We start from the raw sequence: 15,214 nt of genomic DNA on the forward strand, positions 1-15,214 counted from the left end.
ATTTCTTCCATGGAATAGCTTAGTTGCAAAGATAAATTGTATGATAAAGACATAAACAAGAATGCCTAGGGAACAGAAGAGAAAACAGCTAGGGATCATAAACGAGCTCATATGTGAGTTGAGTGTTGAAGGATGAGGTGTTCAAATGGCTCAGAAGTAGGCAAGTGCTTTCCTAGCAGAAGGGACAGTATATGTAAAAGCACAAAGATGAGAGAATGATTGTAGCCTTAGAGAAGTATCTGGGGTCAACTAGTTAGAGAAGAGGCTAGTAGGCTATGGCCAGACTGTGAATGGTTTTGTAAATCCTGCTAAGAAGTTTGGATTTCCCAGTCTTAGCAAGGGGCAGATTGTTGGAGGTATTCGACAGAACAGAGATATTTAAGAAGTGATTGTGGTAGGTGTATGGGGTTTGAATTATAAAATGGAGGCAGGTTGAGAAATGAAGAGTTTTGTAACATTCAAAGCTATAGACAATAAACTTCTCATGGCCATGTGATTGGAGAAGATGTGCCAGGTTCAGGACTCACTGGTATGTTTAAGAGCAGCTGGCCATTCTGAGGGTAAAGATAGAATTTGTATATACCTTATGGTAACCCAGAGCCCAAAGATACTTTTGCAAATCTGCTTCTTCCTCAAGATAATTCATTGCTATCTGATAAAATATTATCTGTCTGTCACTTTCTGTGTGTGGTATGTGTATGTGTATATACATACATAGACTGGCAGACAACATTTTATTTATGTCTAATTATACATCTAAATGTCTATATCTATTTAACTATTTTTATCTATTTATGTTAAATAACTACAATTTGAAATTCTTGTAGTTGTCCATTGAACAACATGCACTATGGAGACCCTATTGTATGCAACCCACCACCATCAAGGACAAGATAACTGGATGCATTCATGATCAGCAGAGGTGGGGCTCCTAATATCTGCAGATCTGACTAAAACACACTATGCTATTTGTCATCTTTTAATTAAACTTGTGTAGGTCCTGTCATTTTCAGTGAATAATATTGGTTTTTGGTTAAGATTTTTGTGTTTACCTATATATATATAGGTAGCTATAGATGGATATAACTATATATAGGATATAGATGGTAGCTATAGATGGATAGATAGATAGATGATAGATGGATGGATACATACATACATACATTCATATATACATAGATTGACACATAAATTTCATAGATACTTAGAAACAGATAGCATTTGCCACAGATTAGTGTTTGCAAATGGAACAAAGGTCTCCTATAAAAATATGTAGAAACATTTATTCACTTCCAAGAGCTCCTTCAAAAAATTATCATGCTAACGAGGGGAGGGTCATAAAAGTATTGCCAAATTAAATTCAGATTTAAAATTAAATTAAAAGCATTGAGAACTTTCCTTGAAGATGCTGCTTGTCAAAAGCACACCCTGGGGGAAACAAAGATGTCTAAGATGGACTCCTACCTTCAGTGTAAGCAGTGTGCTGGGGAAGCAACAGGAATGAGGTGGTTTTGTTCCTTGTGGTAAGTGCTGTGAGGGAATTTTTTAAAATTTGTTTACAAAGTTTATTTATTTTTGAGAGAGAATGAAACAGAGCATGAGCAAGGGAGGGGTAGAGACAGAGAGGCAAACATAGAACCCAAAGCAGGCTTCAGGCTCTGAGCTGTGATCACAGAGTTTGACACAGGGCTGGAACCCACAAACCATGAGATCATGACCTGAGTCGAAATAAGACACTTAATCTACTGACACACCCAGGCACCCGGGAATTTTTTTTTTTTTTTAGTGTTTATTTATTTCTGAGAGAGACAGACAGGCAGACAGAGTGCAAGCAGGGGAGGGGCAGGGAGAGAGGGAGACACCGAATCTGAAGCAGGCTCCAGACTCTGAGCTCTACCTGGGGCTCGAGCCCAGGAGCCATGAAATCATGACCTGAGCCAAAGTCAGAGACTTAGCCTACTGAGTCACACAGGTGCCCTAAGTTCCATGAGGGAAGATGCACTGGAAGGTCATTTGAAGCAGAGGAAACAGATTATGCAAATATAAATATTGTGTTTGGAGCATTGATAAGATGTTGACCAAAGAAGCAGCTTAATGGAAAGAATTCGGCCATTTACTAACCATGGCATTTTGGGGAGTTTACCTAAACCTCCACATGCCTTAATTTCTTCATTTTTCATGGTGAGAATATTTGTTTTATTTTTTTTTTTTAATTTGTGAGGAAACCATGAGATAATACATGTGCAAGCAATTTAAAAATAAGCATTGTGTATTAACACACATAATTACATTTGCATATTAATAAGGTTATCATAATTGAGAACATAAAGAACTTTTCTTCCTCTCAATCCCTTCTCTATGTTTCCTTTCTTACTGGTATCCATACCCTTGAAACTATGGTTATCTTTCCTCCTTTGAGAAAGTGGCAGCACCATTCCTGAAGTGCGGGGGGTGGCAGTTAGTGATGCCTGGGGCTTGGTGGAAATGTTTGGATTAACCTTTGCAATGCCATTCCAGGAACCTGCCTCCTAATGGGTGACATTGACTGAGCACCTGGAGAATGAGGAGTTCATGCTAAATATCCATGGAATTTTACAAATACCTATTAATCCAGGACTCCTTGAACTATCAGAGGGAATATAGCATGTACAGAACTGATGATTCAGACCTGGGGGTCATGTTGGGAGATCTGTCCCTCGGCATCATAGCTGCAATGCACTAAATTCTCCTCCACTAACTTGACTGTATGAATTCCTCTCCTGAACTGTATCTACCTTAAGACCAGCACCAGGGAGACTCCTGGGTCCAGAGAAAGAAAACTTCAGATGGTCTAACACAACCAGCTAAAGCAGACATTATTCTGAGAATATTGTGGAAGGTGCACTGAAGTTGTTGCTTTATAAAAGTGAAAAAAGTATTGACATTTCTAAGCCCAGAACTATTTTTTAACAAGCTAGAAAATACTGAAAAACAGGTAATACAGTTTTCTCAAGAGAATGCAGTGTAGTTAGAATGCACACTATTTTTTCCCAGTGTGTATTTGGGTAAAATATGTTCAATGAAATTTCAGGCCAAATCCTAATGCAGAAATAATCCAAAATATGGCAGATTTATAGGGTAGGCAATTTTTATTTATTTGCTAATGGGGATTCCCTTAAGAAGTCCAATGTTCTACTTGTTACTTATGGCTTCTCCTTGAAAAGACTTACCTCTAAGTTCTCCGCAGCATAAAACTTGAGGCTGCAGAATTGTCTGCATCAAGCATCAGCCATAATTCTCCTTTGCCACTGACTCAGGGTGGTTTGGAATCTACCAGCACTCTACCTGTTTGGTAATTAATAATTCATAATTAAACTGGCAGTTTGAATAAATCAGCATAGCCGTAGGCTTGGAGCCTCTCTTACCGTCCCTTTGAGAATGTGAATATAACAGAGAAGAAAGCTTTAGGTATCTGAAATCCTCCATGAAAAGGTTTGACCTCATACCCCCACACCCATCTCATAGTTTTTGGATTTGTTTAATCTGTTCTTTGGATCTTTCTTTCAAAGAGGAATTAAGCAGGTACCCTTGTCAGCCTTTGTGCCAGACACTGTGGAAATAGAGATGTATGTGACTCCATCCTTATCCTCAAGCAACTAAGTCTAGGTAAAAAGACAGGCATGAAACAAAAAAAAAAAACAAAACAAAAAAAAACAGCTGTGATACCACATGCTCAGTCCCCTCCCCATGGGAAGTTCAGACAAATACAGTGGGAAAGACAGGTGATTATCTTTTTTGGATTTGGGGAAAGTTAGGGAAAACTGTGGAGAGGACATGATCTTTGAGGTCCCTTGAATGAGGAGTTGTATCTTTTCAGGTAGACAATGAAACAAAGAAGAGGAAAACAAAGCTATGCAAGTACTTGCACTTTTGCCACACTCTGGGGAGAGCCCGGGTTGAGCAGCTGAACACTAGCAGTGTGTGGTGTAAATGGCCACATCCTTGTCAAATCAATCAATCTGAATATTATTACTGAGAATAATACTTACCATAAAAACATGCTATGCAAATATTTATAGGCCAATACCTCCTTTTGAGTACAAGGAATCATCCTCATGTATTTCTTTTCTCCTTTGTTTCTTTACAGTTCCTCCCCAGATCATGAATATCTCCTCAGACATCACTGTAAATGAGGGAAGCAGTGTGACCCTGCTGTGTCTTGCTATTGGCAGACCAGAGCCAACTGTGACATGGAGACATCTATCAGTCAAGGGTAAGGCCTTTACCTGTAGGAATTTTTCAGCATTATTCTATTATTCTATTAAAGACTCTGTTCTAATACACAGCAAAATTTTGGGAAATCAGAAAGTAATGCTGTGTTTGTAGCATAGTAATGTAAAAGCAAACAGACCACATGCATCAGTCACCAAGTACTCCATTAAAACAAAAGGATTTATAGAGATAAAATGTGCTGAATTATTTTTCTTAGTCCTTTTTATGACCATAGAAGACTTTTGTTTTCCCAACCAGGAAGAACAGAGGTGCCATAAGAATAACTTCCAACAAAGACACAAATTTCTCATCTGGAGACCCGTGGGTTAAATGGTAATTTGCCCGTTCTCTAAAGAAAATGCTAGAAGGCTAGAATGCCCATTATAAATGTTGGTGTCACTGTGCATCCAAGAGAGAAAGGATCTCCTCATTCAGTACTTTTAGAACATTTCCCCAGAGCTGTACCTATTTGACGTATACATAAATAGTCCTCCTGGGTGGAAGAAGGAGGCTAGAAATGGTGAAGCACCCCTAGATATGAATGTCCTGGGTACTCGATCATTGGTATTAAACATCAGTTATGATCATCTCCACCTTCATAGGAAGGAAACCAAAAGAATGGTTCCTTATCCTTTTAGAACTAAAACTTACTCCAAGTTGAACTTGAAGAGATGAACACAGAGTCAGTTGGTATATTTACACATTAGTAGAAACTATGATTAATTCTAGAAATTATTCAAAAACAAATGTTCCCTCAGGCATTAGAAAATCCAAACAGAAATTTCAGTGAATAGGAAAATGTGTGGGGTATGCCTGTGTGTGATGAAAGAATAGCCTAGATCTAGAGGAAAATGTAGGAACAATCTTAGTAACCTTGAGATAGAGAAAGACTTACTAGGACATCAAAGGCTCTAATCATAAAAGAAGAAAATATGAATAAATTTGGTTTGGCATTATTTTCTCACAGCTGCTGTAACAAAGTACTACAAATGGCATGGCTTAAACAACAGAAATGTATTTTCTTATAGTTCTAGAGGCTATATGTCCATGATCAAGGGTAGGGAGGGTTGGTTCCTTTTGAGGGCTGTAAGGGAGAACCTGCCCAATGCCTGTCCCCTAGCTTCTGGTGGTCGACTGGCAGAAATTTGTGTTTCCTGGCTTGTAGGTGCATCACCCTGATCCCTACCTTCATGGTCACGTGGCCTTCTCCCTGGGTGCCTCTCTTTGTGTCAAATTTTATCTTTTTATTAGGACACCAAGCATATCAGATTAGAGCCCACACTAATGATTTCACCTGATGTTGATTAACTTTGTAAAGACCCTATTTACAAATCATATTCTGAGGCATTAAGGTTAGGACTTCAGGGTATCTTTTTTGGAGGAGGTGCAACTTAACTCATAATGGCTTCAACAAAATTAAAAACACCATTAAGTGTAAATGAAAAGACAAGCCATAGACTGGAAGATAACATTTGCCATACATATATCTGACAAATAATTTATGAACTTTGTCTGGGCTATATGTTTGGGCTTTACCTGGGCTATATGAAGAATTCTTACAACCTAATTCTAACAACCCATCTTGAAACGAACAAAAAAAAATGAACAGACAATTCACAAAATAAGATATATGAATAAAATAAGCACATGAAAAATACTCAATATATTTACCACAGAAATGAAAATTCAATCATAATGAGATGCCACTACACTAGACTGCTGAAACTTTAAAACAAAAAAAAAAAAAAAAAAACAAACAAAAAAAGAAAGAAAAAGAAAAAGAGAAAGAGAAAGAAACTGACAGTATAAAATGTTGGTGAGGATGTGGAACAACTGAAAATCTTACACATAAGTCCTGGGACTGTAAAATGGTATAAGCACTGTGGAAAAGAGTTTGGCACTTTGTTATGAAGTTAAACATATACTTAGCATATGACCCAGAAATTCTGTTTCTAGGTACGCACCAAAGGTAAATTAAAATGTATGTCTACAAATATGAACATACACATTCATAGCAGCTTCACTGATAATAGTCTCAAGCTAGATATAACCACAAACCCTCAACAATTAAATAGACAGATTGTGTATATTTAAACAACAAATACTTCTCAGCAAGTAAAAGGAACATATCATTGTTACATGTAGCAAAATAGATGATTCTCAAAATCAGGCTGAGCAAAAGAAGACACAAAAGTACATAGTGCATGAATTCATTTATAGAAAACTCTAAAACAGGCAATACTAATTTGTAGTGACTGAAATCAAGTCAGTGCTTACCAAAAGCAGGGATTTGGGGAGATGTGACTACAAAAGGGCCCAAGGGAATTTTTTTTTTCAGGTGATGGAAATGTTTTATATCTTGAATGGGGTAGGGTGCTGGTTATGTTGCTACTTACATAAGTCAAAACAACAAAGTGTACACTAAAAAGAGGAACATTTTAGGGGCGCCTGGGTGGCGCAGTCGGTTAGGCGTCCGACTTCAGCCAGGTCACGATCTCGCGGTCCGGGAGTTCGGGCCCCGCGTCAGGCTCTGGGCTGATGGCTCAGAGCCTGGAGCCTGTTTCCGATTCTGTGTCTCCCTCTCTCTCTGCCCCTCCCCCGTTCATGCTCTGTCTCTCTCTGTCCCAAAAATGAATAAACGTTGGAAAAAAAAAAAATACACATATAACAACATGGGAAATAATGATCTGAAAATTTGCCCCTAATTTGTAACATCATTTATGGAAGCAGTACTTCCTACCTGAGAGACTGGATTTTTTTGTTACTAAGAGCATCAGTTAAGTGTTCACTCTTTCATTTCCTCCATGTAAACCAAGATACATATGTCAGTCCCTGCCTTGTGGTAGGGAGATAATAAATAAATCCACTAAACATTCTTTGTATACAGAACTCAGATATCAAAACATAAAATGTCTTTATGATAGAGTAACATTAACAAGAATATTAAAATATACATAAGAGACATCAGAAAGCCTAACTTTAACATAAATGGAGCAATAGCTTATGTTACCAAAGGCACAAGCCCCATGGGAATATTGCTTGGACTGAGTGACAATTTTGGATTTAAATTACATACAAAACTATGTCTAAACACCAGACCAATTTTTATGTATCTGGTAAATTCAGATGTTTTTGTAAATGCTTGACATCCAAGAATGCATTGATTGAATCCTAAATACATAGTTTTCTGAGCCTAAAAATTTTTTGAAAGGCATTTCACCTTTGTGTAAGTGTTTTGAAGGAACTCCTTATAACGGTACACTGGTAAGGTTTTCCTCTTAAAATAAAGGAGATTCGTCCATATTCCCAATCTTTTATACAACATAGTAGTTACAAGTCAGTCTCAAAAAAGCTCAGAAAATCCTACATTTAAATGATGCCTCTCCTCTTCAAATCTTCCAGGCTATGATCTACTTTCAGTTGCCTTTCCTTTTCTCATGGCTTTGGCCTTCACTTTGCTGTCTTTAGTTCCCTATTGTCTCTTTCCCCCTCTCAATGACATTTAAGCACTTAAACTCAAAGCATTGTTTCCCAAATTCGAAAAGCTTTGGAACCTGGAGGATTTGCAAGTTTAAAATGTGCATCTGCAGAGTGTCTACCAATATTTACTTTTAGAATGCTATTTCTTCTCTCACATGGAGTTGAGAAGGCCTTGGAAAGTTGTTTTAAAGGTCTAGAAGAGCAGCCAATAAAACTTGAATGTCAAATAGCATTTTTTTAGAACAATGTGGTGGTTAATTCAGCATGTAAGAATAGGAAATAAAAGTTGCAATGACATTTCCTTTGAAATTCCCATAAGATTACAGTTGAGAATTTAGCTAACTGGACAGCCCTGTTCCCAAAATGCTGATGCAATACTTGAAATCTGTTGATTAAATGTGGGGATCTATATAACAGAAATGGATAACTAAACTTTCATTTAGAAATAGAACATTTTAATGAGCAGACAATTAAAGATCAAGAATGGTAATGCTTATGGTTTAAAAAGACAGACCAAACACATGCCACCAATCCCTAGAAATTATAGGAAAGAGGTAAAGACTAATGATCCAACAAATCCATTATCACACTGGAGAATAATCCAAAGCTTGCATGTATCAGAATCTATATGAAATCTAAAATATAAAAAATAAACAGATGTAATGAAAAGAAAAAAAAATAGTTCAAAATACATGAGTATGAACTATACCTGAAATGACATATAGTTGAAAGTGGAAAGTTTTAGGGAAGACTGGGTGGCTCAATCAGTTGTGTCTGACTTTGGTTCAGGCCATGATCTCATGGTCCCTGGGTTCAAGCCCCATGTCAAGCTCTTTGCTGAGAGCTTGGAGCCTGGAGCCTGCTTGAGATTCTGTGTCTCCCCTCTCTCTCTCTGCCCTTCCCCCGCTCATGTGTTCTCTTTCTCTCTCTCAAAAATAAATAAACATTTAAACAGTTAAAAACAAAAAAGAAAATGGAAAGGTTTTAGGTCTTGGTACACTGGCAGATGTTTAACACTGATTGGGGCTGAGGTAGGGAAGGCAGGGGTGCCTGGTAGCATTTGCCGATTTCCATGGTGTAAATATTCCCATCATTGCCACTTTCCTGGGAACCCCTTTGAAGTCACTGTGTATTGTAGGCTCATTTTCACTTAAAAGTGAACAAACAAACCACAAAACAGTCCTTCTTATGAAAGTAGGCTGAAATTTTTGGAAAAAGTCACCAAGATCTCAGATGTAGATCTAAAGTCTCCCCAGCATCTGTGTTCTCCAGACACGGATACCCCATTGGAGACCTCTGGCCTTCCAGCTTCCTTTGCAATCTTGGAAGAAGAAACTAGGTTTTCCTGGAGGACATCTGCCTCACCTCTGAGGAAAACTAGAGATTTTTTTACAGGATCATAATTATTAAGCATTGTAAATATCTCAAAGGAAAGTGCTGTGCAAACATACATTCAGAGGTTTTGCAACTGACATGGAAACCACTGAACATTTGACCATGTATTTATTCTTTATCTTCAGATATAAAAAGGTATATTTAATTTGTTTTCAGAAGCAGATAATGGGTCTTTAAAAAAAACATTTATTTATGTGGATTTGTTAGAGAGTATAGTGCTTGTCTAACAACCTTCATGCACATAAAATCTGTACTGGGTGACCTCCATCTTAGGAATTACAATAATGATGGAATCACAGGCTGCTTCCTCAAAGAATTCCCCCCCACACCCCGTAGAATGGGCAGGTCCTAAAACAGGCAAGCAAAGTGGACTGACAAGTGGCCAGTATGTTTGGAAAACATTGCAAAACAGGTGAATTCCAAGGATGGTTTTCTTTTCTTCTCCTAAAGGACAGGAGAAGGGGCACTAGGCCAGCATTCACGTCAAGTCCTATGAACATAACACCATGAATACTGTGAACCCAAAGTTTCTTAGTGTCTTAATCTTAAGTTGCAAAGATGGGTGTGGCAGAGGAGACAGTACAGGCCATTGTGTTCTAAGGAGGGTTGTTGTTCCCTCTTACAATGCCTTTGGAATCCACTAGAATGTGTTACACACCTGGCCCCATTTCCAATGACATATTTGGAAAGGCCAGATGTTCTGGGAAAATAATAAAGTCTTCTTTTCTGTTTCCTCTCCATGGAGATTTTAAGATGACAGCTATTCACCTGTGAGTGAGTTGCTCCTACAATCTACTCATATGCAGTAATACCTCAGGGAGCAAGTGAATGAGTTATTTCACAGAAGTGAATTTTCCAGGTAACTGAAGCTGACTCCTTTATCATTGACTTGAGTCATTTTTAATGGAAACGTTTTAAAAATGTATTGTGTTCTCCTCTGTTTCCTTGAGTACAGTGAATGCTATTTGGCCTCATCTTTATAATGTAACACCAACATCATGCATATCAATTATTTGTATCTTAGCATTTGGGAACTGGGATAGCCAGGAATATAGCCCTGAAATATTGTTTAAATTTTTGTGACTGTTTTTATAGTTCCTGTATCTTTCCTTCCTTCTTTCCAACTGACTATTAATTGCAATTCTTCCTAAACTCAGCATACCTGCCTTTTAACAGCCATACTTCTTCTGATTATTTAATTCTAATTTGTCATAGGCAAGAATCTGTATAACCCAGTTGATTAGTCCTGAATAAAAAAGGTAGTGATGGGACAGAACCTTCTCAGAGGAAAGGGCATGAGCATTCATGAATGTGATAAATGGCACTGAGCATAGCTATTCTGGGGAAAATCATGTTTGGCTTTTGTTTTACATATATGAGGTTCCTGGATGAGTGAATTGCATGTAAGCCAGGAGAGCTAATGCTCGCTAAATCATTTTCCGTGATTCTGACCTTATTGGGCAGCTTTTTCTATCTTGTATTCACTTTGCTAGCTGTTGAGGTCATAAAATGTATTGGTCCAAGACTGTTTCTACTACAGCCCTTATTTTTTATGCTAGACATTCCTGAGAAGAATGTCTTAAAAGAAATTGCCAAATCCTGAACATTCCAAATAAAAGGAGTGCTAGCCTGTGCTCATGTGTGAGTGTCAATTCTGTTTGGCTGGTGGTTCTATCTTAGACAGAACATGCACTTCAGATTCTTACAGACCTGAGATGAAGTCTGGCCCAAGCAGTTAACAGTCTGGGTGACTTTGGAAAAATCACTTCCTCTGTCTGATCTCCTGGGCTACAAAATGGGATTATTTCAACTCATTTAATTCCCTAGCAGTCCTGAGAGAAAAGTGCTCATATTTATTACTATGCCTCATTTTATTGTTTATAATTATTTCTATTATGGTGTCTATCCTTACCTCTTATCCCTTGACAGTCTTGGGTCATTCATTAGTGATGCAATGTCTGTCTGCTTCACTTAAAATCCTGGAGTGACATAGTTTTATTTGTAATTGCTGAACTTGGCAACAATCCAAATGTCCTCAAACAAACTGTGGTACATGCACACCATGAGATGCTATGTAGCAATAAAAAGGGATGAACTCAAAATACACTCAAAAACTTGGATGGACCTTAGGGCATTTGTGAGTGTTCAAACAAACTGTGGTCCATGCGCACCATGAGATGTTATGTAGCAATAAAATGGGATGAACTCAAAAACTTGGATGGACCTTAGGGCATTACACTGAATGAAAGGAGTCTGTCTCAAAAGGTTGCATACTGATGATCCCCCTGTTGTAATATTCTCAAAATGACAAAATTATAAAGACATGCAATAGATGAGCAGTTGCTGGAGGTTGGGGCGGGGAAGAGGAAGGAGCACCATGAGGGAGTTGCTTTGCAGTGATGAAATGTCATAGAATTATACACAAAGACAGTAACAACGAGTACATATAAAACCTGGTGAAATGAAAGGAAGTTCCATAGTGTAGTTAATTGCACTGTGCCCATATCAATAGCCTGGCTTGGATAATGTACTTTATTATATAAGATGCCATCACTGGGGAAGCTGGTCACAAGCACATGGGACCTGTGTCTATTACTATTGCAACTTCTTATGAATCAATAATTATTTCAAAGTAAAAAGGTTTTTTTGAATAGAAATGATAAGTAAAATGAACCTATAGTTTTCTACTAACACACTTATATAAGAATGTATTATTTATAAAATATTGTCACATGCACCATTTCAAGTGAGTTTACAGCAACTCTCCTACAGGTCAGCATGAATACTGTGCCTGCTCCACAGGTATGGAAAAGACTTGGAAAGGTTAAGTAATGGTGAATGGTTCTCAGCTGACTAAGGTGGTGAATATATGAAAGGAGCCTATTTCCTGTTGTTTAAGTCTAGAGCTCTTTATACTGTACAAAGATGGTGCCCATGGCTTGCCATTGGAACAGGTACAATATAAAATGATATATTTTATCAAATTTTCCTTGTTATCTGGGGAACCCAAAAGTGCTCACTAGCTTTGAGCATCACCCATGCTATTATATTTCCCTCCCTAACTCTTCACCTACCTTCCTATACATAGGCACTTTCTAGCTATCACTCAGTATTGTTCTAAGGAAAGCACAGCACAGCCTCCAAATGAAACTCACACCCGTGCTGTTGTCTGCTGTAGGTCCCTATTGTTTCTCTCCTTCAATTAAAATCAACCCGCTGAGACCTACCAACCTCATTTCTCTTCTAAACCATCCTAGGTACAAGTTCCAGCCACTAATAGGAATTGCCTATTAGTTGGCCCACTGCATCATCCAGTCATGCTACTACTTCTTTGTCCCTCTCCAAGGCAGCCAGGATCCTTGTTTCTAATCTGAAGTCATGTTTCGAGCCTAATTAATCCCCAGAGTGTGAGAAAGAGGTGTCTGAGATGAGAAATCAAGGTTATACATATCTTGCTCAGTGGAACAGTTATGGGCAAACAAGCTGTTCCTCTCACATTTTTGCAAAGCAAATTTATGTTCACTAACTTTGGTTCTTGTTGTAAATGAGAAGTGTATGAAGGTCTAGCAATGCGCTTTTCACCATATGGGTACCCATATGTTTTCCCCCTTTGCTTGCGTACATTTTCGCTTTGGCATGCACATATGCTTGTATTTTTGCAACTTAACAATATTAAAACTAATCCCATTTATGCTCCTTTTGGGTGAGTTGATTGAGTCATAAATTCCTGAGAATCTCTTCCTTGGGAGGCTGAAGTTCTTTTGTGTGAACAAGGGGAGGGCATGGCAAGATATCCTGGCAGACCAATGCAGGAAGCCAACATCATTTTGTAGCTGATACAGCTGATGGCCCTGACCCTGGCTCCAAAGTGGGGAAACTGACTGTGGAACACTAGGAAATATGGGTGCATAATGCCTCAGTAGTGTTCCTCTCTGTTCTTTCATATGAGGGAAGGCACTCACTATGAAATACACAATAGTTCCCTGGGGTTGGTTCTGTTCCTAAGGGTATGGGTGACATAACTTACCTTAGAGCAAACAGTCAGGTCTTGAGTTCTTGATATGTGACTGTGCTTCATACTACTCACACTCCTTACACAGAGATGAGAAACTGTATATCAGAAATGGGGCAGCTGGAAATGAGGCTTGCTGTGAACTAATGTTTAGCCTCTTCAGTAGGCTTTTTAGATTATAAAAATAAGAATGGATATTAACATGTATCATACCAAGTGAAAAGCCCAACTAATTCAAATGTAAAATTGGAGCTGGAAATGCTGTTTGATGTCTTTTGTAAAGCCGCTGCTATTTTTATCTCCTCTCATGAATTCATTTATTCATTTGATGTATTGTTCGCTTGCTCTTATGACAACAATGTGTAAAATAGACATGATCCCTGCTCTTATGAAGCTTATAGTCTAGTCAGGGATAGTCATTAATCAGATCATCAAGAATATATAAGTTCAACATGTGGTAACTGCTATGACAATGGGCAGCAGGAAGGTGTGAGCTAGTCTAGGTTGAATCTCTCCTGAGATAGTGATGCTTGAGCTGACTGACATATGAAGATGAATGGAAGTTAATTAGGGAGAGGGATTGAGATTAGAATATGTGTATATGTTGGTGGTGGGCTATATAGAAACCTTCCGGGTGAGGGAGGACAGGGTGTGAAAATGCCCTGTGGTGAGAAGGAGTATGGGTCCTCAAAAAACAAAAGAACTATATCTTGAATGTATAGAAATGGGAGACATTGGCCTGAGATGGGATAATTAAGGGTCATATCACACAGGGCCCTTTAAAGTTTGGTCTTTATTCTATGAGCACTAGAAAATACAAAGAAAGTCGCAAGTGAAAGAACTAAGAAATGAGATGTTTACGTGTCAGGTTTAACTGGGAACATTTCATTTCTGATCTACTCATTCTCTGTGTAAATCTGGCAAACCACTAAATCTCTGTCTCCATTTTCCCACCTGTAAACCAGAAAGGAGTTATTAATAATATGCTCCCCTTATGGAGGAAGAGAGAATGGAATTTGATAGTATCTATTCCAAATACTTTTTAGATTATAAGAATGGATATTAAAATGTATCATAGCAAGTGAAAAGCCCAACTAACTCAAAAGTAAAATTAGAATTGGAAAGGCATCCAATGCTGCCTGCCGTCTGTTGTAAAGCCCTCTCTTTGCAATTGCTATATCAAATTATGCTATTGAAATCAGTTGGACACTGATAAAATTGAGACCAGCTTTACAAGTTCGTAGATCTAATTGGCCCCAGCAGTGGGTCCACAGTGACTCTTGCTGCTGAATAAAAATCATAGGCTTCAATAGAAAATAATAAGCAGCCTTGTTCCACACTAACATACTGCAGCCACCTCTGGAGATAATGCATTTAATTTAGATACTGGGCTCCTTCATCTGGCCAGATGTTGAAGGAAACTTAGAGAAGTTTCTCCCCTGCCCCTTACCTCCTGGATGAGCACGTTTGATAGTAGATTCAAAGGACTTTCAGGGCCAGCTGTGTGTACCTGTAGTCCTTGATATTTCTTTTCTCACAACCTTTTACATCTTCTTCTAAAAACTTCTGCATCTCTAGGGCAAATGTTCCTGTAAATCACCTTTTCTTGCACAAGCTATTTTAGTTGGGTTTCTGTCACTTACATCAAAAATAGTTCTGATTAAATCCACCACGGGATGTATGAGGCAACATGCTACTGAGGTGAATAGAGCATAATCCCAGCTATAAATCAGATGTGGGGTATGGGAGAGACATGTAAACATAACATTGTCATGCAGTATGGTTGGAGACAAACCACCTCTGAGAAAGCCTCTTTCATATATGAAAGAGACAGGGAGGGCACTGTGTGGGGTCCTGATTAAATTTATAAAGCCATTGTATTTTCCATGTATTGGAGAAAACCCTGGACGTTGACCAAGGAACTCTGGGTGGGTTGCTGAGGGGATTCCACGCACACATCAGCTTGAATCAGGCCAAGACAGACACATGGACACTGGCTATGAATTATGGAGTAATCAACACCAGGCCATCACCGCCTCAGTATATCCAAGTGCACAACATTCATTTAAGCAATCA

The 15,214-nt window shown here is 38.4% G+C and overlaps 1 protein-coding gene across 7 annotated transcripts in view; it reads left to right on the forward strand.

Moving 5' to 3' along the window:
* Positions 1–15,214, forward strand: part of OPCML (opioid binding protein/cell adhesion molecule like) — a 1,072,580-nt gene that overhangs the window by 964,750 nt on the left and 92,616 nt on the right. For all 7 annotated transcript variants that reach the window (XM_086678642.1, XM_086678640.1, XM_086678646.1 and 4 more), the window contains one exon: positions 4,127–4,252. In XM_086678642.1, coding sequence (XP_086534768.1) covers positions 4,127–4,252 — 126 coding nt within the window. The remainder of the gene's footprint in view (positions 1–4,126; positions 4,253–15,214) is intronic.

Source organism: Puma concolor, chromosome D1 (genome assembly GCF_028749965.1).
Source record: "Puma concolor isolate L17-30 chromosome D1, mPumCon1.1.hap2, whole genome shotgun sequence".
Classification (NCBI taxonomy): Eukaryota; Metazoa; Chordata; class Mammalia; order Carnivora; family Felidae; genus Puma; species Puma concolor.